Genomic DNA, 25126 nt, shown 5'->3' with positions numbered 1-25126 from the left:
AAACATTTTTGGGGTTGTGATGTCAAGTGTGGGCGGGGTTATCTCCTTTGTGAAATCTCATGGCAGAAGAGGACAAAATAGTACTGGTTCAAACCTTGTTAAAAGGACAGTTCTTTGTACAGTTAATTGTACAGTTAATCTTCTATAACTATACTATATTCAGTACTCGGAGGTGTCAGAGTGCACTATGGAGGTCATTGCTCCACGTAGCCTTTTAGTAATTAGCTTTTTTTAGGCCTCTGATTGGTCAAAATCACTTCTTTTTACAGCTACCAGTTGAAGGGTTTTATATAGTTTTTCTGTAAAATGTGGACCCTGATTACTCTAATTCATGAATAATGTTAGCTTTTTTTGGATTCCCCGTTCACCAATGATGCATGCCAGAAAAACAATATTCTTCACAATACATACTATTTGTGTATAATATACAAAGTATATCTTTAAGCAGCAATATATTGGTTGTTAAATGACATCACCCTCAAAATTATTTTGCATATTTTCTGGTTCCGGTCCTGGATCTAAGACCAACAAATAAAACCTCAAACTTAAACATCATGTTAGCCTGAATTAGTTAAACCAAGGTTTATAGAGTACAAGGCTCACACTCAGGGGCACAGGAGGACCTTATACTGCTGATGTGAGTTTTGTGTCACATTTCAGTTTCCAATGAGCTCTGGAGAAGTAATTTAGCTAGAAGAACCACACAGAACATTCAGACCGATTCATTTCCTGTATTATTTATTGAAAACCCAGCAGTCGTCATTAATACCTGTTGTGTCTGTACAGGCGGGGGGTGGGGGGTGGGGGTAAGGAGGTGTGGTAAACTAAACTAATCGTCATTCTGTTGTCAAGAAAATAAAAGGCAAAGGACAAAAAGACAAAGAAAAAAAAAACCACTCCGATATGCTACAGAATGACACCCCGTATTGTTTTTTCCTTTTAACACTTTTAAAAATGTTACACAGATGCAGAGAAAAAAAAGCATTGAGGAAGAAGAAGGGAGTGCGACAGCAGTTCAGAGGGAGATAAGAAAGAAAATGAAAGACAGATTTGGGTGTGTCTTTTTAAAATCGTCGTGTTCATCGGTTTTCTCTCTCTGCCAAGTGTTGCTTTTACGTATTTTGTGTTGAGAAAAGCCATCGGGAGACAATCTTTGACATTCATCTCCCTCTCTCTCGTTCTCTGTGTCTCTTCCTCCCTCTGTCCTTCTTCATCGTTTCTTTGGAGGTTGGGCTGTGCGGGGAGGAGTGATGGGCCGACTCATCGCTCCAATGCCTCCATACTGGTACTTGGCTTTCTTCTCAGATGGCTTCAGGATCTAGAAACATTGAGAGGAATAACAAAAGTGTTTAGATAATAGAATAACATTCTGATATAAGTGTAAAGTTAGGATCAATTTTGGAAAGGCAAAATGGCATGGTCATCTCACAGGAGTCGCTTGACCTCTTACCTCAAGGTATCTAAATTAAAATGGGTTTTATGTGTAACCCCTGGGTAAATCTCCAGAGCTTAAATGCTCACTGCAAGCAGAAATGTTAAGAGAACCCCAGTAATGAGTCCTATAACCCGTAAATTACCTAGCATTTTAGCACCTCCGGTCCCCTAGTCTGAGTCAATGTTTTACAGCCTCCTAGCGGTTGCGACGCGACCTTAATGTAATTTGTTTTTGCCTAGCATTAGCGTTACTACTGGTGACTGTATTTAGGCTTCAAAATCCTGAAAGTGGTGTTCATTTGTGAAAATGATCTGTCTGAGAAAAAAAGTTTATCATAAACATGTGTTTACTACAGAGCTTATTTTTGCCATAATAAAAAAAATCCCACAGAAAATTCCAATAGGCTTTTTCCGGGGCGACGTTAGATTATTTTAAAAAATAGTAGGTATTTCCCTTTAAGAGTAACCTGTCAATAGTTTGTTTTGAGGTACATCTCTCAACACGAGATGTTGACTGACTATCTTGCTCATGTCGAGTTTTATTCGCCTCTGATTGGTGCATATAGAGAGATATCACGTTTCTGAACTTGTGATTGGTTGATGGGCGGGACTAAGGCATTCAGCAGGTCGTAGTAACGGAGGCGAACGGAGATGGCAACGCAGAGGCTAGTGAGTGTTTTAACTCCTTAAAAGTGGCGATTAGGGACCAAAAGTGAGCATTCCGTGATAACTAAACTCCTTCAAAAGAAGTGTGTGATTCGGCTGTTAGTTTTTTTTTTTTGCCGTACAGTGCGTCTGCGAGCAAATGTCAATTTCTGCTGCTGCTAGCATATCTGTTAGCACCTTGCTAACGACTGGCTCGCGCCGATTTATAATCGATCGAAGGCTCGCGCTGGTTAGATGGACTGTGATAGCGGCCCGCGTGACCGGGATAACACTGGAGCATCTCTGGCTCCAAGGAAGACCCGCTGCCGCCCTTCATCATCACCACTGGGCCTGTGAGTGGACTCACATTTGTCTGGAAACTTTTGAACTGTGAGTAACCTTCCAGCTTTTCTGTTTGGAGCCACAATAGTAAAACTGTATTATGCTGATTGATGCAAATAGACTCTAATGAGTTTAACTAATGAGGTTATATTGTGTGGAAATAAATAGTGTGGGGGATTACAGTGGTGAAATCAAGGGTCGAAAATACTCTGTCAATGCACTATACTGTAGTTCATTTAAGTTAAAACAATACATACTATCCAAACTTTCAATGGTGACGTAACGAAAGTACTATTTCCGGGTCCAAACCCATTGTTTACAATGCCGCAGTGCTGGGTTTAAACAGATATGAGTAAAAATAACAAATCAAAGTGTTAAAAAACTGAACAATGCAGTGGGACACAGAGGCTGAGTGGACTGGTTATACTGGGAGGGAGAGGGTGTGTGTGTGTGTGTGTGTGTGTGTGTGTGTGTGTGTGTGTGTGTGTCGTACTTTGCGGTGTGTAAAAACTGTGCAGCTCTCTTTTGCTGTAATCTGTGGTAATCTGTGTGTTTGTGGCTGGTTTTGATGATGTTCAAAACCATGATGATGTTCTATAAGAAGTGTCACGCAATTTAATTTGTGCAGTTAAATGATGCTTGTAGCACCTGCCATGGTGTCCATTGAGTTTTAATTTATTGTCATATTTAATTTAACACTCTAAAACTTGGCTCATCATCACCTCTCTTGTGCTGTGTTCAGACACTTTCGTAAGCAAATTGGTTTAGTTGAGAACACGATTGAGAAATTCCAGGTACTATTATTTTAAGCATTCTCACGTTCTCCTTTGTTTTTTTCTTTTAACCTTTTTCCATGTTTTTTTCCCCTAATTTTTAGGTAGTTTTTTAAATTTTATTTTTTGCTCAATTTTTGTTAATTTCTTTTTGAGTTTTTTAATACCTTCTTCCCCTGTTTTTGAAAGAAATCAAGCAAATTTCATCAGGTTTTATCACCAGGAAATGATGCTTAGGCAGAGAGACTTCTTCACAGGAGAGATGTTTGATGGAAAAAAACATGATCATTTTGATTTTAAAAAAAGTGACATTGATTAAGTTACCCAAGTTATTTAGCTTTACACGTAAAACTGACACGTAAATAAGTGCCACTGTTTTCTACATACTGAGGTTTCAGTGCCTGATTACTTCAACACAACCACATCAGAATATTGTGGGAACTTCCTACCTGGAAGGAGCACATCAGGGTTTCATCCACGCTCATCATGCCGCCAGCGTTGTCAAACTCTCCACAGTAGTTGGGAGCTGAGAACAGAGTCACCAGCTGCCGCTTGGCAAAGAACTCATAACCGTCTTCTACCACCTGGGGGCGTCAGACACACGGGATGGTCTCTCAGTGAGGAACAGTTTTTATATGGCTTCTTTAATGCCTATATGTAAACTTTGAACAGATAAGATGTGTGGCTGGCTGGATTCTGGTTAGGGAAGCCATTTCTATGGATGTGTGTGTTGTACCTGGTGGGCTCTGCAGATGAGGTCCAGGTCATGGCGGTTTAGGAACTTGCTGACAACATCAGCACCAAAGGTGAAGGAGACGCCGCGGTCATTTTCTCCCCAGCCCTGGACGTCTTTGTCGGGGTCAGACCACAGCAGATCACACAGGAGGCCTGGAAGGAAAAACCCACAAAATTAATCACATCTCAGTGCTGTCTGCAGGTGTGTAGACACGGTTCGTCCCCATGTTTGACCCGCGATCACTCAAATCTGAAGAATTAAGCATTCCTCAAACTGCTAGAAGTTACCTATATGTCACATTTACACTGCCAGGTGTTAAATCACCAAGGCTGCCCTGTGTATATACGCACACACATTCTTCACCTCCACACACTCCGAGTCTCCCAGAAAGACCATAAGAGGATCTGAGAGACAGCGGCTGCTGGGGTCTGAACACTGGCTGCCTTATAAGGACAAGAATGACCAGGTTTAGTGAAGAGGGGGCAAAGACTCACGTCCACTGCTTTACTGACTTAGAGACATATCCATCATTAGCTGCGGTTACAAGGAATGGAATCACGCTATCTTTAAATAACGTCACTGTCATAAATAAACAGCTCTCCTCCCCCAGCATCCGTGTGCATGCCTCTGCCTAAATATCAGCAGACATAGGAGGCATTTCCTTAGTTGAGAATGTTGATAACATGCTTTTACTCCTGCAGTTAAAAGTGGAACCAAACCTGCGTCACTTTGAGAATTTCTGGCTATTTGGGGCCGAGTTCCTCCTCTGAGGAGCTTGATAAATATGGGCTCAGATTTGTTTTGGCCTAAGCTAGTAAAATTGACTGTATTTGGTTGTCAACATATCAGGAGGATACAAAGGATCGTAAGTGGATTGCTCTTTAAGTAGTCCATAAACAATCCATTGAAAAATGCCTGGATCGAGCCTTATCTCCATCCTGTAGGTGAGATCAGAACATGGGATCCTAAGGTAAAAGCTCTGCTCCACTTGTATGTCATCATCTTCAGCTAAAATGATCAATTGATTTATAACTCGTCAATCAATTAATCTCCATTTTCTTTGAGGACTAGGCCCGTGGTGACATGCTCATCTTTCGATTCAATCATGACACTTGGGTTCCAATTCCATGCATGGATTTTACAAATATTACAATTTGATATTACGATTTACTGTGGTTTTTATTTACTTTTTTAACACTAGACCATGTAAATACTTGAATAACACAGTACATGTACATGCGCAGTTAAGCTGAGCTACAGTGAGAGCTCGATTATTAGACTACTGTTTTAGTATGCAATCACTGGGGGAGAATCAATTAATTGGCCGAAGTATATCTGACTTTAGCTAGTATCTGTGGGACCTTTTTCTGGTTGACCCTTTATGTCACACACCAAAGTGGTAACTTTTAACTTTTTTCCAGCTTTCCTCTACAAATTTATGCTGTTCAACTTCTGGGTCAAAGCCCTGTGCGGGGATTATAGAGCATGTGCAGAATGCCAAGGCCAGTTTAGATCCGGTTGTAGCTTATACACGAAAGAATAAATCGACACCCAACTGCATTATCTTGGTGTGTTATGATTTCAGTCTTACTAACATGTTCACGTGCATTTTAAAAGTCCAGTTTTAGTCAGACTAATACGATGTATCCAAAATACAAATAAACCATCGCTTTCCTTAGCTCCCATAGTTCATGTGTTCCCATTCACAGACCGCTCTTAGGTGGAGCACACCCTGTGTGTGCTGACCTACCTGTGTCAGGCACGTCTGTGGGTCTCATGATGCGTCGGATCTGCTCCATAGACTGCAGGTCTGGAGAGAGACCTGCGGGAAACACAACGACATAAAACCATCACAGGCTGTAAATCTCTGAATAAATCTCCACCTGGGCTCGGCAGGTATTAATCCATATCACTAAAGCTATCTAACTGCTTTGACCCATCTACCTCATAATGGATTAGTCAAACAAAAATACTAAAAGCTTATAAGGTTAGTGAACTTTATTTTTCATAAGTAGATCACACATTATGGAGGCAATGACAGGATAGAACGGTTCTACAGTGAGCTCTGAGGACAAAACCAAAACATCAAGGACATAAACTTTAAATCCAGAATGCTGAAAAATATTAACAGCACAAATGTTTGAATCATTACAAACAATGAACCAGATACATGATGTATCAACATAGATACCTCCGTGACAGCAGAAGATCTTCTCGTCCACTATGGCGGCGATGGGCAGGCAGTTGAAGCAGTCGGTGAATGTTTTCCACAGCTTGATGTTGAATCTGCGTTTACCTGCAAAATCAACAAAAATGCGAGTCAGGAGGCCTCATGGCCAAAAACCGCATCAGGCTGTTTAAAATGTTTACACAAGCTCAGTCTGGAGATGTTGGGATATAAGACTGATCTGGAAAAGTGTGTACCCCTTTTTCTGTTCTGAAAATGTAATTTTATTACTTAAAATGTAATAAATCTTAATTATTCACTTTTACAAAAAACAAAACAAAGCAAAAGAAACAAATGAATTTCCAAAATATATAAATACATTTAAAGAATTAATTAAAAAACAATAACAAAAAACTAATAATATTGCATAAATGACTTAATAGATACAAATGCTGTTATATGTACAAAATAATCCATTAAATGAATAATACAATAAATACATTCAAAAACATTTTAAAAATGACTGCAAAAGCTTAAAAATAAATAAATAAATTACTGGATAAATAAATAAATGCCACAAAATAATTAATAATGAAGTAAATATATAACTACATTTAAAATAACATCAAAAAATTGCATGCAAAAATAAACAAAATAAAAAATAAACATACATTTTTAGGAAAAAATGAATAGGAAAATATATAAATTGGGGAATTGCAGTATACAAAACATAAACTTCTACAATTCATAGATATAATGTGACATACATTTATATTTCTAAATTTACTTATTTTTTTGTTAGATTTACTGGAATATTAATTTATTCAGACATTCATGGATTTTAGTTTGGCAGGTTCTGTATTTCAAAGACTATTACCTAGTTTTAACTTTCAAAAGTCGCTATTTAATGACTTTAGAGTGCAGCTACAATACGAATCACCAAACCCAAACCCAAACAGAATGCAGTTGGCAGTTTACCACAGTGATCCAGAAAAATCTGAATTTGTTTTGTTTGGTTTGTTTGTTTTTGCTTGTAATATGCTAAACCTGCAGACATGTTTTCAGTATTCTGCAGGCACAGATTTCCTTGGGCCTGCTCATCCTACAGAATCACAATATTTCCAAATAATGACAGTCAATTATAAGAAATTACAAAAAAGTATCACTTTTACCCTGTGTTTACCATTTCCCCCCTGAAAGAGTCAATTTGAGGTTCGTCAGCCTGCTTCTCTTTTGCAACTGCTATTCTTATCACATGTTTTCGTGTGAAGTCATACATAATGGAACTAGATCTACCACAGTGGGACTTGAGGGGGAAGTAAAAATGAAACACACTCCACTTCAGCATCATTACATGAGAGCAGAGCACTCACACTCGTCGTAGAAGCCGTAGATGCGGTTGATGGAGGCACACTCGTGGTTGCCCCTGAGCAGGAAGAAGTTCTCGGGGTATTTGATCTTATACGCCAGCAGCAGGCAGATGGTCTCCAGAGACTGCTTCCCTCTGTCCACGTAGTCGCCCAGGAACAGGTAGTTGGCCTCTGGAGGGAAGCCGCCATACTCGAAGAGCCTCAGCAGGTCTGTGTATTGTCCGTGGATATCACCTGGTGGACGGAGAGGAGGCGGTGATGGAGCGAGGAAGGAGGAGCAGGAGATAATGAGAAGACAGGGCGAGGCGGGAGGTTACTCACCACAAATTTTGAGGGGAGCCTCCAGCTCCAGGAGGATTGGCTGACTGAGGAAGATCTCCCGGGATTTGATGCAGAGACCTCGCACCTCAGCCTCCGTCATCTGGACTATCTTCCCTGGACGACATCCTCGCACTGGTGGAGGGACAGAGCAGGGTTAAAGAATGATTGCATGTGTGTGCTTTGGAGAGACATCATTAAAAAAGGCATAAGCCGTTCCAGCGAGAGTCTGGCCTGAGTTTTTCTCGGGGACGTGACTCTGCTGACCATCACATTTCCTCTCCCACAGGGTGAGTGTTTAAATGGACTGAGGCGGACAGGTTTAGTCAACAGGCAAAGGATGGAAATAGCTTGTGTGAGCTCTGTTGATGTTGCTGGGAGTGTTTTGGAGACGACTTCCTGTTGTGTAACTGGGGCAAAGAGAAGGGGAGTGTCACTGTGGTCATTTGACAAGGAGCTTTTAAGATCCTTGTAAAGGAATGGGATCACTCTATTAAAAGTCAGCAGTGCAATGCCGATGCCTAATGCTTGTTTGTTGCTTCCTGCAGATCAATGATGGAAGATTTTAGACGTAGTATGCTATTCACATTATGTTATTAAGTAAGCGTCAATACAAGTCCATTAGAATTAAAGCCACACAACTATTTCAATATGTACGCACTCATTTTCAGCTCCGTTTCCTACTCTTTTCCTTTATTCCCAGTTAATTAATAAATTAGGCAAGTGGCTGTACGAGAGAAACATACAGTATACAATACAGAACATACAAGACAACATTATGGCCATCTGGACCAATGTCCATTCAGCATGGACCTGCAACCCACTTTTGGACTGCAACCCACCAGTTTGGAACCCTTGCTATTGCCTTTCCAATGGCGTTTTATACAATTTTCTGAAATTTTATAGAATAAAAAAATAATCAGTTATTCAAGAAAGTTATCTGCAAATAAATTAACAATTTAAAATGTTATTACTCCTGCTATTCAGCGGCATTCTGGCCTCTGGAAATCTGTTGATGTCCTAATGCTGCTTTGGAAATATACTTTCTTTACTTAAAACTGATGCAAACCAGCTCTGACAACAACCCCTTTCTAACTGCCTTTTTAACTTTCACTGCGTTCCATTGCCACTGCCCTATATTCCCTATGTGTTTAGATTAATAGCCACGTCAGACAACAGGTCCTCTTTTCCTCCTGCTTGGTAAACCACAGAAGTGGGCCAGAGCTGAGTAAGACCGTCGCTGTCAGATGACACCACAGCAACGTGATGCAAATGCAAGCAGGCGTCAAACGCCACTTAATAAGTATATAAAATAGACGAGGTGAGAGGAGCAGCTCCACAGCCAGAGGAGTTTTTGTATGAGTATGTGTGTGAAAGGCGGTATGTGACTCCTGCAGGTTACTCCCATCAGCTCTCAAGGTATTTATCATGCACTTTTAAAAGGACAACACAGTGTGTGTACATGTGCAACATGACCCTGCTATTTCTGCCTGGAGACCTTTGGCAGTAAACACTCTCTGTCTGTGTCCTCCTTCACAGACCAACACAACCTGCCATCACACACCTGAACCGTGAGACCGGGGCTAAATTTAGACTGTGCAAAGGTAGAGTTTCACAGGTTCACATAAACAAAAACATTCACGTGAGCCACAATCACGCTACAGAACATCATGCCCTCAAAATATGAACACTTTCTATTATTGCTCTTTATGCACAACACGTCCTAGAGTGAGCACAGGCAGGGAGTGTGTCCACTGAGATTGTCTGCTGTCGAGAGAGTGATTTCACACCCCTCCCTTTCAGCTCTGCGATGACGCGTTTGCAGGTCTGTGCTGGCTCAGCTGACAGGCAGGGAGGCCTAATATAGGACACACACACACACACACACCCAGGAGCACCACTAGTCGCACTTGCTTGGGAGGATCCCCTTTCATCATATGGTAAAGTTAAGACAGAGCTGGGAACACACACACACACACACACACACCCATACAGAGCGATCAAGTGACCTTGACTTCAGATCGTACCACTACGGGATTGTGGGGAGGTATCCCAGCATCCTTTACTCTGTCACCACTGCACTGCAGCTCCCCCAGTGAAGAGAGCGAGAGAGAGAAGGGAGTGAGAGATGCTGAGAAAGAGAGAGAGGAAACAGGAGGTGGTACCCACATCTGATCACCATGGCAACCCAGAAAGACCAATTTCCAGCCTGGAAGGTGTCGGTGAGCGGAGCTGCTGCTGTTGTATGCGATCGTTGGGGCTGATTTGCAGATAAAGTGGCATCTCCACCAACCCACGCCATGCATACCAACATATAGTCTTCATCTGACAACAGTGAATTAGAGACTACGAGAGGCCTGATACATGCACAAGAAGAACTAAAGCAGCAACTTACAGCCTGCGGACCAAATCTGGCACCCTAAAAGTGCCAGGTGGCCCTCCAGCCGTTTTCTAATTTACAATAACAATAATGTGATTCACACAGGGAATTGTTTTTGTACTTTTAGTATACATAAGGCTCCAGAGTGCATAAAACAGCATCAAAATAGAGCTTGTTTATCAAATCTTCCCATGGAGGATCCTCTGCACCCCCTGACAGAGGTCCTAGCTAAGCCCCTAATGTCCTAAAATCATGGTAATGTTCTAAAATCCTAAAAACGTCCTAAAATCCAAGAATCATCGTACAATACAAGAAAAGTCCTGAAATCATATAAACATCCTAAATCCGAGAAAGGTCCTAAAATCCCCAAAACATCCTAAAATCGTAGAAATGTCCTAAAATCATAGAAATGTCCTGAAGTCGTAGAAACATGTATGGGGCTGCTGTGACGGGCCTCCCGTCATTTTGCAGAATCCCTGCATCTAAGCTCCAAAATCAGATTCTGGCCTAATAAATTACTAAATGATAAGAATTAAATGTTAAACATCAATAGGAAGGAATTTCAAATGTGAAACTACCATGATACACTTACAGAAAGCATTCAGATCATTTTGCCCTTCATCACATGTGCGTCACTCAGCAGCAGGCCTTCTGCTCTACAAAATTAACTGGAGTGACAGCAACAGGTAGCGACTTGCCGGCTAGCTGTTCACTGTGATGCTTGCGTTGTTTGTGGTTAATCAAGGAGAATACGAATAGTAAAATATTTTAGGAAGAAGTTTTGCCAGATTGACTGATCTGTTTTCAATAGCAAAAAGTTCCGAAATGTGTATTTATGAACTTTGATGGGAGTGTATGATTCTGGGATTTTGAAGCGTTGTTGACCCATGTTAGGGACTAATCGTCAGAATATCACACTGTCTGCTAAAAAAAATACCACTACCACTCCTTTTTGGTCAGACCATAGAGTGAAAGGCCAGCACTATAAACATGTATGTGTATGAGTGAGTGAGTGATGCGTTCACACCATTGTTGGGAGTGAGTGATGACGAAAGTTTTGGTGTTTCCATATTGCCCATTGCTCTTTAGAAATTAACAGACGCTGACAGTCATAATACAGTCCTGTATTACAGCATTCCTCACTTTCTGTAACCACTGTTGCGTGATAGCACAGTGAAATTAGCAAGCTTCTAGCTAACTAGCCAGCTGCAGTAAACTTGGCATATATATATATATATATATATATATATATATATATATATATATACTTTTTTCATTGTCAATTTGTATGACATTGCAAAAGATATTGAACCCTGCCATTTCTTTAGTTTGTTAAAACAGCTTCAGTAGAAATCTCTATTTAAACTACTAACTATCATTCTGTTTTTGAGTGATGCCTTTTGTATTCAGGTAAAAATGTTAAATTGGTTCAACGTAATAATAATGGAAGTCATTTCCTTTTTTTTATTTTTTAATGTAACATGCTATTTTTGTATTTTAGCAGTGTTCTGAAAGCAGCAGAGAGAAAGAATTGAGTACACCTTAATATCTGTTTATTTATGGCAAGGAAGTATAGTATAATCAATGCATTATTCAACAATATTGCATGTTTTCCTCATATCCTGCAGCCCTAGTCAAAATGTTAATACCCAATAAAATAATATATTTTCCGAAAAAGCAGTAAAAGGTGAAATTGTTTTTTTAAAATAATGTAAATTGTACACACAGTTGTGTTTTTTCATGATTTGTTTTCTATATTAGATTGAGAATTATTGACCGATAAGAAAACACGCTGTTCTCCAATAAACAATGGTTCAGATGCATTTCTAAATCAGGCACGGAGGCTTACAAACAACAAATACATGTAAACACAAGCTGAAAGACCCACACACTGACAGACAACCCAAACAGATGCACAGCCTTTAGCAGTCAGTGTTGCTGCTGTCTCAGTGGCAGCACTCAGGATGAATCAGGTTCCTCCCAAACAGCTGTTGAGCTTCACTTCAAGACAGACTCGTCTGGACTGATGTTTAGTTACATTCCCCCCGTGGCTTCTAATACAAGATTAGCCAAAATCTCTTCTTTGAGAAAACTCTATTTTCTGAGTCATCTCTCCTAATTTGGTCAGGTGCATGCGTCAGTCTGCCTAAGCTTTTAAGTTTGGGTTTGGTCGCCCTCTGACCTCTGCAGACTGAATATGTGTCTTTTCTCCAGCTAGATCACAGCACTACAAGTAACTCTTCTCACTGTGTCTCTCTTGCAGACCTCCTCCCCCCTCCTTCACCTCTTCACCCCTTGTTTCCTCTTGAGGCTGAACTTCTGGGTTATCGTCATCCTCCAGTTTTATCTTGTGAACCGTGCTGACGTCAGAGGGCAGCTCAGCTTTGTTCCCCTCCCCGAGCTGCCTTTGCATTCCACACAGATCGCAGACCCCTCAGACCTAAACAGCACTGGCTGTGCAGAGCTACACATCAGTGCCGCCTGGGACACTCACTGGTAAGGGTACATCAAAGTCTAATAAGTTTAAAAACATTTTGAATCAAAATGAATGTTTTGGATGGAACTTGGTTAGAGACAATGACAAACAGCAGCATTTAAATGGACTTTTAGACCATGAATTTCTCTATTAAAAAGTCAATTAATCTATAGATTCTTTTCTACCGTATCAGTGCACAGAAGGCTTAAATGTGCAAGAACAAACATAAACGGTGTCCTCCTCAGCTAAGCTGTATTGTTAGGAAGCTTGGTGATGCAAGGTGAACTAGCAGTGATGCACTTTCCATTCTGCACAGTGATACTGTTTGCAGGTTTGGTCTGATAGAAAGAAAATAGATCCTACATGAAATTGCTCACAAAAGGTCTGTGGATTATCTTGAGTAACTGGGTCGTGATTTTTGGAAAGAGACATTGCTGCTGAGTTTTTCTAATGTATTTTTTTGGCACTTTGAGCACCACAAGCCAAATGCCAACTAGTTCCATTATATTAGAAAGAAGGCAGACATCTCTACAGCTGATATCTCCAACACTCAGCAACTCACACCAAAACAACCTAGACTGATAAATAGCAAGACGGCTACGAAGGATATATATTTTTTATTTTGGGGTGAAGTGTCCCTTTAATGCACCACCGCCCAGCACTGCTCAGTAACCTGTGTTACAGTGGCTGATCGCCTCGGGTACAAATGTTCCCTGAGTTTAAGTCCAGCTGTCTCGCAGTTGCCACGTTAATTCACCAAATATTTGGGAGGATCTTGGTTGCTGCCCAACCCACTATTGTGCTGCTGTGGAACCACACCAGAGTTGTTTCGACACACAACTTGACACACTCTGAACAATCAAACTCTTCCACATCTCACTAAGTAAACTGGAGTCATCATTTCTTCTTGTTGCAAACTACTTGCTAAGGGTCGAGGAGGTTAACTATTTTTCCATTATTTAAAAGAGCAGAGTTCACTGGAACAGTGTGTGTGTGAGAGCTAGAGAGAGAGAGTGACAGATAAGTGAATTACAGACAGATTGCCATATATGGGCACCGCTGTATGGAGGAAGGAGGAAGTGAGCTAGTCAGTTGGGACAGAGAGGGAGCACTTGAAGGCTCTGTTGTTATATGGGAGAGAAAGAGAACAAGACCAGCCAGGCTCAGGCCACGACTCCATCAGCAAGTGCAGGTCCACAACAATGTTACAGCTGCCAGCTGCACTGCCAAAGAGCTGCGTAAGCCCATTCACATCAGCACTATTACTGTACATTCATTTTACCATTACTGGATACCAGCCTACTTACTTTTTTTATTCTATATTACATTTACTCCCATATTTTTAATAGCTGCGCTGTTTTATGTCTTAGATTCTACTTAGATTTTACTAGCGCTACTGACACCAAAGTAACACTTTCAACATCATAAACTAAGAAAATCACAGCACACATAAAGTAACATTAGCATTCATTTTAATCCTTTGAAACTTGGAGCGACATCACCTCTCCTCTTCCAATGCCTTTCGCTAGTATTTAAACCTTTAAACCCTGCGCTAAGTGTTGTAGTTTCATTCAAAAAATGGTCGGTAAGAAGTGTTTCAAGAAATTGCAAGAAAACAATAGATTTAGAATTAATTTTAATTATTAGATTTTTCTTTAAAAAAGAAAAACTAGGGAAAATGCCAAGGGAAAACGGTCTAGGGAAAAAAGAAAAAAGCCAGTGCTGCTGACAGAACTAACGATGCTAAAGACATGAGGCAGGGCAGTGGGGAATATTAATGTGCCTAGCTTACTCACAGTAACAATACTTTGATACTTTTTGATACCACATATGATAGTAACTAAGTATCAAAGCTATAAAAAATAAAAACAAAAAAACACTACAATCAGATTTTCAACCCAAGGCTATTGTACTATAAATAAGTTTCACAGTATGTTCTAAGTGACTTTTTCTGTAACCGCACCATGTGCATGTTGTTAATAGAAAATGTGCCTCTTTTGTGTACATTTTGTTATACAACTACTGTATCAAAGTTTAAAATTCTGCTACTGTAACCATATTACTATGTTCATCAGCCAGTAGCTATCTTTGTTTGCTGCGTATGTTGGATTTAAGAGAGCTTGCTGGCTAAAAACAGCTGCCCGCTGCAGCTGGAAATGAAGTTGATGAGAGTGATGGAACAAAAAAATTTAAGTTGCGGGCCGGAAACCAAAACCATTAGCTAAAAAAAAAATGCTTAAACAAGAGCTGACTGAAACTGCACAACAGCTTTTCACAATTTATGTGGTATTTTTTAAAATTGTTTATACAAATTTCTCCAGTATTTGTTGCTTGAAATGGCATTTACCAGAAGACATGACTTTTTATTTTCCCTAATTGCCTAGCAAACATATGCAAAAGCACTTCAGATGAGTCAAGCAGAGTCATGAATTCTCAGCAGGTACGTCGTGCATGTTTCAGTCACTGCAGCACCAATAAAGATGCCCTGTCAGACCTTTTTTAGCTCTCCACCTCCACTGTCTATTCTTTCCAACTGGGCACGAGGCCAGCGGCTCCCCTCCACTCCTCCATCTAACCCTCTCCCACACAGGGGCAATGGAAAACACTGACCTCTCAGTGAACGAGAGACACAAAGTAACTCTGGCGAGGAGAGCGGGAGCGAATCTTAAGGCAGAAATCCCGACTGCAATGGCATTTCTGTGCAGGCTTTTGCATTTTCAGAGGACGTTTTGTCCGCCTTTAAGTGCCACGGGTGAATGGCTGTCTTTGTGGGGCAAAAGAAAGGATGAAATTGAGAGGAGAGACTTGGGGGGAGAAATAAACAGGAGGCACAGAAAGTGGGAGAGATGGAGAGGAGAAGACGAAGAGAGTAATGCAGGGAGAAAGTGAAGCCTGAGCGAGGGAGACACAGAAGGAGAGGGAGTGAATGGAGGCAGAGAGGAGAGGAAGGGTTTATTGGAAAGCCTAGCCGGGGTAACTGAAAAGCCTGGGTGAGCTCTGTGCCACGTTTGGTGCCAGGGGGCGAACGCTCCCCGCCACACAGGCTCCACCATTGTTGTTTCCATAACAGAATGCCACGCCAGCAGCCCGAGCACCACGCAACACAGCAGCAGTCCTCCACGTCCGACAAAAACAAGGAGGGTGACACCAGTGTATTATGAAAGAGCAGAATACTTTACTTGTTGTTAAACTTTCAGTTCAGCCTGTGATATCTTACTTGTAGCAGGGAGGAAAAGTTCCCAAAAGTGGCAACAGAGACCAGAAAAAGTTGAGAAATGCTGACAAATCAGGAGTTCAGGATGGAGAACACTGATTACATGGCAAACATCTGTAATACATCACTGTACGCTTGCTATTAAAGCAGGACTATGCAATCTTTGAAAGAAGAAATAACATAAATGAAAAGTTAAAAACTAATTACCAAAGTTGTGACTTATTGTTGTAAAAGTTGTGTGCTTCCACTTTAATTTAACACGCTCACTGACTGCTACAGCCTTACTAAATCTTATATAACCAGCTTAACATGGCTACTTTTAGCTGATGCCAGCAAACTTTTGTTAGACATTGCTGTACAAAAGGACAAAAAGTTTTTTAACTTTGGGACTAACATAGAGCTACAGTTTGTAACTTGCTTTCCTCTGCAGAAATTGACACCAAATTCAGACAGTAAGACAGATAATCTGTGATAAAAATCATGTTCCTCTGACTTCTTTTAGTGCTTCTAATGGCATTTGCAAGAATCCATTGCAGCTGCAGGCGAACAACCAATCGAGGAGTCTCTAACACTCCCATCAATCATGTCAGTCACTACTCTTGAAATGCAGTGAAACTTGCCTTAAAGTGCTTTCAGGAACATGTTATTGTACTGTTTAGCTGTAAATCAAGAAAGTTTTCTCTTGCGCCTGGTTGGTGTTTGGCTCATCTCTTTTTAAAATGCTGCCGGATCACAAACCTCATTTTACAGCTAAACAGTACACTAAAATATGTTTCTGAAAACACCTGAGGTGAGAAACAGGCAATGCAGTAACCGAATCTTGATTTGGCGTAGATTCACTCTGCCACGATGCAGATAAAAACGGGTTCAAAAGGTTTTTTATCCCTCCTGCTATCAGTGTTAATAATAACACTGTAATTGTAATCTGTGAATGGCATTTGTTGCTGTATTTATTAGTTTTGTTTGATGTCTATTTATTACTGCTGGCTGTAAATTAAATTGCCCCCATGGGGAAAACAAAGATACCTTGAACCTTGAAGAACAATTTGAATCTTGTGTGGGAATGGCAAAACTCCATCACTAACAATGGCAACTACTGTAGAGAGATAATTGCATCATGTAAATACATCAAATAGCTATTGTTTAAAAAATGTTGAGCATTTTTAGTACCAAAAAGGGACAGTAAGGAAAAATGTTTGTTTGTTCATCATTTTCTTATTGATTAAAGTGATAATTAAGCCTCTGTTTTGTCTTTAGAATTTCCAAAATCAATGACAAAAATGTTGTTTCCCTTAATTTAAAACTGAAGCACACACCAAATTATGTTACGTGTGTATTGTTACGCCCCTGATATAAAATACAGTCTTTATATTTGATTGTAGCCCTGCATTTATCATGTGTTGATTGGTGATTTCTTACATAAATGCAATTTGTCCAAAGAATGTGCAGTTTAACAGCCCATAAATCCATTTCAGGAAATAAACTCAACCTGGACAGCTCCTAAATAGAGCAATGCCCTTTAGAGATATTCCATGCACCCTTACTGGGTTACAACTTGGCTGGCATCTTTGACCATAAACCAAAATGACAAAATGGCTACAAAATTCACTTTCCATCCTGGCTCCCTCCACTCTCGCTGGCTGATGTATGGGGCCGTGGTGTTGATTGTGCCACATAAAGCCTACAGGCCACCTGTGCTGGCAGGCCAGACAGAGGGCTTGTTGTTGCTAAAGCCCGGGCCAGTGTGGGCTTAGCATGGGCATGTTGGGAAACTGTAATAGTTGCTTTGCTACTTACAGCACACAGACATAGTAAAGCACTAGTAAACACTAATGAGGAGAGGCAGGGGCCTGTTATGGAGAACTCGGGAAACAAACGAATACACAGGGAAAGACACGGGCAGTGTCCCTGTGGCATGATGCCGCCGTCCGCTGTGCAGAGACAACTGAAGGATTTCTATGAATACTGTGAAAACTGCAGCGTCAGCTCAAATGTGCTGTAACCAACTGTAGTGACTCTGCTGTGAAATCTGAAACATGCTACTGAGAGCTGTACTCAAACAGCAGAATGACTGATTGATTTCCCACAGTGCCACACAATACTGTGCAATGTGGCTGTGACGGTATCGATTGTTTCTCACCGCAGGCACACGCCATCACACCCTGATGATTACACACCTAACCATCAACTGTATGTTTATTAGACAAAGGAACACCTCGCCCCCAAAATGAACACTTGTACCTCAATTGCTCACGAAAAGTTTTTCTGTCTTGGCTCAATGGCGAACAATGAATCCTAAAACTGTGACATTTCTTAATGAACTGAAGAAAACGGAGGCTGCATTTAACAAAAGCAAAACTACATCAAAACAGTTTACAACTCTTGCAGTATAATCCCAATTGCAGGTAACTAGTCGTATGCTCACTGCGTCCAAAACAAATGCATTTTTACCGAAAATCTTATTATTACTGCAAATCCAAGTATTCAGGAAGCACGGAGCATACAACTGGATAAATAAGACTTCGATTATACTGCACGAGTTGTGTGAGAGTTTGTAAGCAAATATTTCGATATAGTTTTGCTGTTGTTAAACGTGGCCCCCCCCATTTACTCCAACCAGTCAAGAATTTTCTCCATTTTTGGAATTCTTCATTAACTCTGGAAGTATGTTTTCTTCACAAATTAAACATAACACATGGCCACTAACTCATATACAAATGATCATTTTGTGGTTGAAGTGTTTCTTTAATCCACAATTAATAATTCAATAATTCCACACACAGCATGAGGCAGTTGCGATTACCTTTGCATTGGCTTTACACACTACTACTTTTAATAATGAACCTTATATATGAAAAAATCCTACAAAAGGCTTCATATTACTAGGGTATTACAGTATAACTGAGAGCTTCTAGGCCCAATGTGAACCACTGACAGAAGTCTGACTTCATAATATTAACATACAGATATGCACAGACATTCAAATACTGATTTATTACTAGACAAATAGCTTTGGCTAATTAATCTCTCCACCTTTTTGTTGATTACCTTTCAACTCGTGACTCATAAGGCAGCAAATGACAAGTCATTGTATACTGAGAGACAAATAAAACCAGAGAGGCGCAAAAACCTGTGCACTGAGGCTGCTGAGGAGGCTCCAGTGATTGTAAACCATGTTGTCAGTTGATCAGGTTTAGCTTGTCAGCTATACAGCGCCTGTCAACCCCCCCCAGCCAAAAAACTGCTGGAGGACACGTGCGCTGTATGTGTGTGTATGTGTCTGGATGTCCACAAACTTTGTCAGCACAAAGTTTTTCACAACTAGTTCTTAGAAATTTTTCCTCAAAACCTGCACGACAGTAATGTGACAGTAAAAGCAACAACAGGTGGAGCTGAAAATCTACTGTATAACTGTATTGCCCTTTTTACATGCTCCCCCTGTGTGTGTCACCCAAAGGGTAAGTTAATTTCTACCAGGGACAGCTGGGCCTGTTGACATTTAATAGGAGATCAGAGAGCTCTCCATATGTGCGTCTACGTGCATGTTGATTCCCTGACTGACACCGTTGAAGACGTGAGAGATCGACATCTTATTGAAGTGATTAAGGGACTCCTGTCTCAAGGAAAATCTCCCTTTATTCCTGCAGAGTTAAAAAATGACTTCCTCGCCAGTGTGATAAAAGCTTCTGAGCTTCTTGAACTGAATGGCAGCAGGGGAGATCCACTGACAGGCCATTTAGTGAACGTCTAGGTGAGAGCAGGCTGTAGATGTAATCAGGTTAAGTAAACTAAGATGATAGATATACAGGTTTTGGAAAAACCTGTGAGAGTTCTTTGTGTTGTTGAAAGGTCGAGTCTTAAAATAAAATGCAGCACTTAGGAAGACAAACTGAAACACCAAGAACAGTTTGTGTGTGTGAGCTTGTATTTCTGCTTTTGTATGGTCCACCTGTGTCCTGGTATTAGACCTATATCAGTTTGCCTTTGTTGTCCTTATATTAAAAACAGAAAACATAAGCCCAAATATGTTACAGGCTGATTTTGTCTTTTGCTTGCAGATATCAATACTGCGCTTGCTGTTTGTGAGAAACTATTTGAATATGTCAACATGAGATTTAGCAAATCACGAAAAGCAGTTTTCACTATTTTCTGAGATTCTATACACAAAATGACTAAACGGATAAATCAAGAAAATAACTGACTTATTGATATGTTTGACCAACTTTGAACAGTGTTCTTGACTTGACCATGACGCACAAAGCTGACGGCCAGTTGTCGTTCAGTGTGACGTTGGTGAGTGCCCCAGTTTTTGTGGTGTGTTCTGCACCGCTAACAGTAGTCTAGGCTTATTGGCCGTTATTCAGCATGTGAGACAGACAACTTTCTCTTTTTGTTTCTTGTAAATGCATGCTAATCCATTGTTATCATTCTGTGCTCCCTCACTAAATTTGGAGTTTTTTTGAAGGTCCCTGAACACAGCACAGGCAGAGTTGTCCAAAACGTATTTTTTCCTCAGCAGTAGTTTGTAACTGGCAGGGTGGATGATTGATCTGTTGATCCGTTCATAAATGATCAGATCAGATAAATAGCTGAGAGGAGCAGTTTGTAAGTGAAATGAAACGTTTAGACCCTGCAGAATGAACGGTTAAGTTTCACTTTCAATGCGCCTAATCCTTTGTGGCGGCACGTTTTAATCGTGGCAGGTCACCACAAATATATGAACGTGTGGGAAACTCTGAACTAGCTAACTCGCATTTTGAATGCGTCCAGTGAGACTTCCCTTTTTTTCTTCTGCCGCCTGCTGTTATGAAGATTTATTTCCTCTCACGCAAGCACAGAACGTACGTGCCAGTTGGCCATTGGGTGCGTTAAGGTGCAACATTTTGGCTGGGACATAGGCTGACAAAAGTTGTCCTTCATCGCCGGTAGCTGTTGAATATTGGTTTGGTGTGTCAGGGTCTTAGAGGGACTCTCCAAAATTCAGAGCATATAAGTTGTCTGCATACTGTTCTCAACATGGAGTTGGCTGAGCAGGCAGCTAGCAGCTAACGGTGCTAACTCCATAAACAGAACTAAACAATGGCAACAGTGCTGACAGAGGTAATCCACAGTTTCGTGGCTGATGAAAATAAAAATGTTTAAAGGTAAAAAGCTTCAGAGCAGATGATGAGGTAGAGACTGTTTAGCAAAGACTTTTGCTGGTTATAGTACAGTCCATTCTTGCAAAGTTCTTGTATGGCTTGTGTTTAGATATTTGAGAACTTTTGTAAAAAATAAAAAAAGAATTTAGTATATTTTTTTCAAGCTATCCAGAAAAAATGTCAAATATTGGTAATTGCGTTAAAACTCATTGGAAATTTTAAACGTATTCAGCTCAGGTATAAAGAACAACAAGCACTAAATAATGTTACATTTTTGTTGTGAAAACTGGTTCAGCTTGCCTCTCAGCATTTTCACACCAAAAATTGAGCCAGCCGGATACAAACTAGCTGTAAATTGAAAGAGAAAGCAGCTGAAAGAAGATGGATGGTTGGATATATTCACAACTCACATCTGGAAGCCTTTAGGCCCAGATCCCTCCAATTTCCTCCACTGAGGTTTCCTACTCACATAAAAAAGCAACTAAATATGTAACAAGCTAACCAGCTACAGTAAAGCCGGTCCTAGCTGACAATACAGACTCACATTCCCGTAACAACACACAACAAACACTTTTATGTAATCAGCCCCAATCAATCTAGATGATTAGGTTCCTCTGACATGTTGATCCACAGTGTTGTCATTTAATGGCCCACTCTGACAAACTGACAATACTATGTGTGCGTGATTTTCAGCACATTCAGTCTGTGCGTGTGACCGACAATCGATCATGACTGTTTGTTCACTGCTGCCTCAGCTGTCCACATGTTTACTGAAGACACAGAGGGACACTGTCTCTGGGTTCTCAAGAGAACGAAAGGCAACAGAAAGACAAATCAGCTCACTTACGCAATGCTTAAAATCCACTGAGTGAATAAAAATACATTACAGACACTTTTATGAATTATTGCCATTCACAGTTAAGCTGGGATGTCTTATTTTATTATTGTATGTATGTATGTATGTATGATAATACTCTTTTTCTCCATGATAAAGTTCAGGAGTTGATCTGCCAAAAGTTGTATTAATATTAAAACCTCCAAAAGATAATAGCTCAAAACTGTATTAGTATTTAAACATTGAACAAATTGGTAAAATTTATTTTAAAAACATGGGGGGGGAAGGAAAAGAGAAACTTGCTAAAAATAAAAATTGCAACAAATTTGGGGATATAGAAAGTTGCTTTTTTTTTAAGGCTAGGGAATGTGTCTGAGGAAAAGGGAAAAAAGCCAGGGAACAACAATGTTTATAACTATCATCGTTACATTTTTAAAATGATGTTACAGAATTACTGTGTTTTTGAGGACTTTTTTCATGTATTTTTTAAAAACTAGCTTTATTTTTTTTTGTTTTTTTTTTTTGCTAATTTCCAGGGAATTTTTTGCAGCTTCTACTAATATCTTGCCAATGTTCATTTATTTCTTCCTAAGTTGCCCATTGCCCTTTCCCCATGTCTTTCAAAGAAATCATGCAAGTTTGCCTGGATTCAAACAGTGAGAAGTTATAATGCCAATTTTTAAAGACTAAGTTTGGACCACATATGAGTCTCTCAAAGTATTGGCAAACAAAGTACATGTAATAACAAACTGACTTATTTTGAAATGCCTACAACAGGGTACAGACTCTGCAGTTCTATTTAAAGTGGAATATCATCAAGGTCTGTGGCTTAAGTCAACATTACCATTCAGCAATTTTCCTCTAAACATCATAACCCCGTGACGTGCCCTCTGTTCTCAGCTGAGAAATCCTTCTGCCAAATCCTATTTGAAAACTTGGCATTTTTCCTGTAGTGTGAGCAAACGATATAAAAACATACTAGAATCACAATTTAAGTTGTCCTCGTAGATAAGACAACTATGCTGAAATTTTCGGCATATATGGTTCACTAAGCTGCATTTTGTTTTAAAAGCAATGTCAACTTAAGGGACTGATGTACACCACAAGCTACCGCGCCCATCATGGGACAGTTTGTTGTGAAAAGCTTGTGGAAATATAAGCAGAGCCGTTTTTAAGCTTACGACGTTTCTAAAGTAAAAGCTTATTAGATAGTGTTTCACATGGTGCATGCCAAAGTGATGATACCAGTAATGATGTAATACAACTATTACGACAGTAATCAGATAACAATAAATGAGTTTTAAGGTTGGTCTTGTGTTCTCACCCATACCCGACCTGTCCTGGTACAAACAGTCCCCGAACTATAACTTTGTTCCCATTCAGTTTCGAGGACACACTTTAACACTCATAACTCAATTTATAAAAAGTCGCACGTGCCATTAGGTATGATTTCATACCTAACAATACGGGACTAGTCCTGTTCACTCCTCCGCCGGGATACTCTTAAGCGGGCCCTTTTTTCTTGTCCACTCGAGTCCAGAACAAATCTAAATTACAATCGAGGGCTATCACCGCGAACAGAAGAATATATAAATGTAGTTTGATTAGGAACTCACCCTCCAAAAGCCTGGAAATCAGCGAGTCGACGTCCAACTCCCCCTCCGCCATTTCTGTAGCAAACAGCTCTGCCCGCCGCAGTCTGGAGCAGGCAGGGCAGGCACCGCCTCACTGCACTGAAACGCACCGCCAACCTCCTCCCACTCACCGGCCTCCCGTTTAGGACCATTATGCTGCGTTCAAGTACTCCTCGGATACTCTACTTTCATCACAGAGAGAATACTGCAAAGCTTTTGTCAGTGGTGGAATGTCACTAAGTACATTTATTCAATTTATTTATTTTTGAGGTACTTTACTTTTCATGCCACTTTATACTTAATTACTTCACTACATTTCAGAGTGAAATATTGTACTTTTTGCTTCACTACATTTATCCGATAGCTTTTAGCTTTACTTACTTTACAAATTACGATTTTTTTCATTAAAACAACATTAAAATAATTCATAAAATAGGATGTTTTGTTTAAAATGACATTACCAAACACTTTAAAGTAGGCTGAAATGATAAGTTGATACATTAATTAGCTGATTGGCAGAAAACGAATTGCCATTTCTTATGGTAAACATTTTAATCTTTTTTATTTATTTATTTATTTTTAAATAATTGTATGTTTTTGGTCTTTTATTGTTTGTTTGTTTTGGATAGCGATGGGGATGTTTGCTCATATTTTTTTTTTTTTATTTTCTGCATTGGATACTTTTACAATAATACTTCATATATCCTACATTTTTGTGATTATACTTTTACGTAAAGGTCCAGTGTGTAGGATTAAGTGGCACGCAGTGGTGAGGTTACAAAACTGAAAATGATTTAAACATCTAGGAAAACTACGGTGGCTGACAAAAAAAGGAAATGCATACCTCTTCCACCACTGGCTTTAATTTGCCACAAAGTAAGTGTTTTTTTTTTTTACTTTTACCCCATAATGTTTAGCAAAGAAAAAACATTAAGTGTCACTCACTAGCTTTTTCCAGAGCTTTCAACTTCATCTTACAGTCTTCCTCGATGGATTGACTTTGCCCAAATTGCCCAAAAGACTAATGCTTCCGAAATAAACATAACTTTTGAGCTGATGTTCACAGTAATTTACATTAATGTGCTGATGATTTAAATGCATGTGTAGCATCTCAAATACCAGAGTACATTTTTCCTTCCTTGCATACAGCCATTGCTCTCCATTCATTTCCAAAATCAGTTGGAGACTCGTAGAACGTAACTAAACTTTACTTTAACGATATTTTCAACCGTAGCATACAATGTAACAACACCTTAAAAACACCCACCTAAACACAGGAACAACACTGACGCTGTACAAAAATGACAAACACAATTCTTTATTGCTTTTTGTTGTTTTCTCAACTTGTATCTAGGATTTCCAGTGATACCTAAAGGCATCAGTACAGCCAGAGCCTTTTTGCAACAGGTTACTGTGATATTACAATGTAATAAAAACATATATATTTACAAAAAAAAAAAATTTAAAATTTAAATTAATTTGAAATTTAAAAACAGTTGAAAACGTGCAGGAAAGAAATATCAAAGCCTATTTAATTTCTGGTAATTTGTACATCAATATAATAAGGGACAGCTATTACTGGTTATTATAAGACAGTTTTATTGACTTAAAGATCAAATTAAAATAAAAAAGAAAAACAAAAAATGTGGAAAAGCAAAAAA

At 39.8% G+C, this 25126-nt stretch overlaps 1 protein-coding gene across 1 annotated transcript; it reads right to left on the bottom strand.

Annotated features, from left to right (window-relative positions):
- Positions 1 to 721: 721 nt before the first annotated feature.
- LOC121961997 (serine/threonine-protein phosphatase PP1-beta catalytic subunit-like) lies at positions 722 to 23553 on the bottom strand. The gene is made up of 8 exons (XM_042512156.1): positions 23448 to 23553; positions 7789 to 7920; positions 7471 to 7701; positions 6122 to 6226; positions 5681 to 5752; positions 3931 to 4082; positions 3644 to 3778; positions 722 to 1318 (listed from the first exon to the last, which is right to left on the bottom strand). The coding sequence occupies exons 1-8, from the start codon at positions 23497 to 23499 to the stop codon at positions 1211 to 1213; spliced, it is 987 nt and encodes a 328-aa protein (XP_042368090.1). The 5' UTR covers positions 23500 to 23553; the 3' UTR covers positions 722 to 1210.
- Between the last annotated feature and the right edge of the window lie 1573 nt (positions 23554 to 25126).

This window comes from Plectropomus leopardus, chromosome 23 (assembly GCF_008729295.1).
Source record: "Plectropomus leopardus isolate mb chromosome 23, YSFRI_Pleo_2.0, whole genome shotgun sequence".
In the NCBI taxonomy this organism is placed as follows: Eukaryota; Metazoa; Chordata; class Actinopteri; order Perciformes; family Serranidae; genus Plectropomus; species Plectropomus leopardus.
The sequence above is the reverse complement of the archived record's forward strand: the minus strand, read 5'-3'. Positions and strand labels throughout refer to the sequence as shown.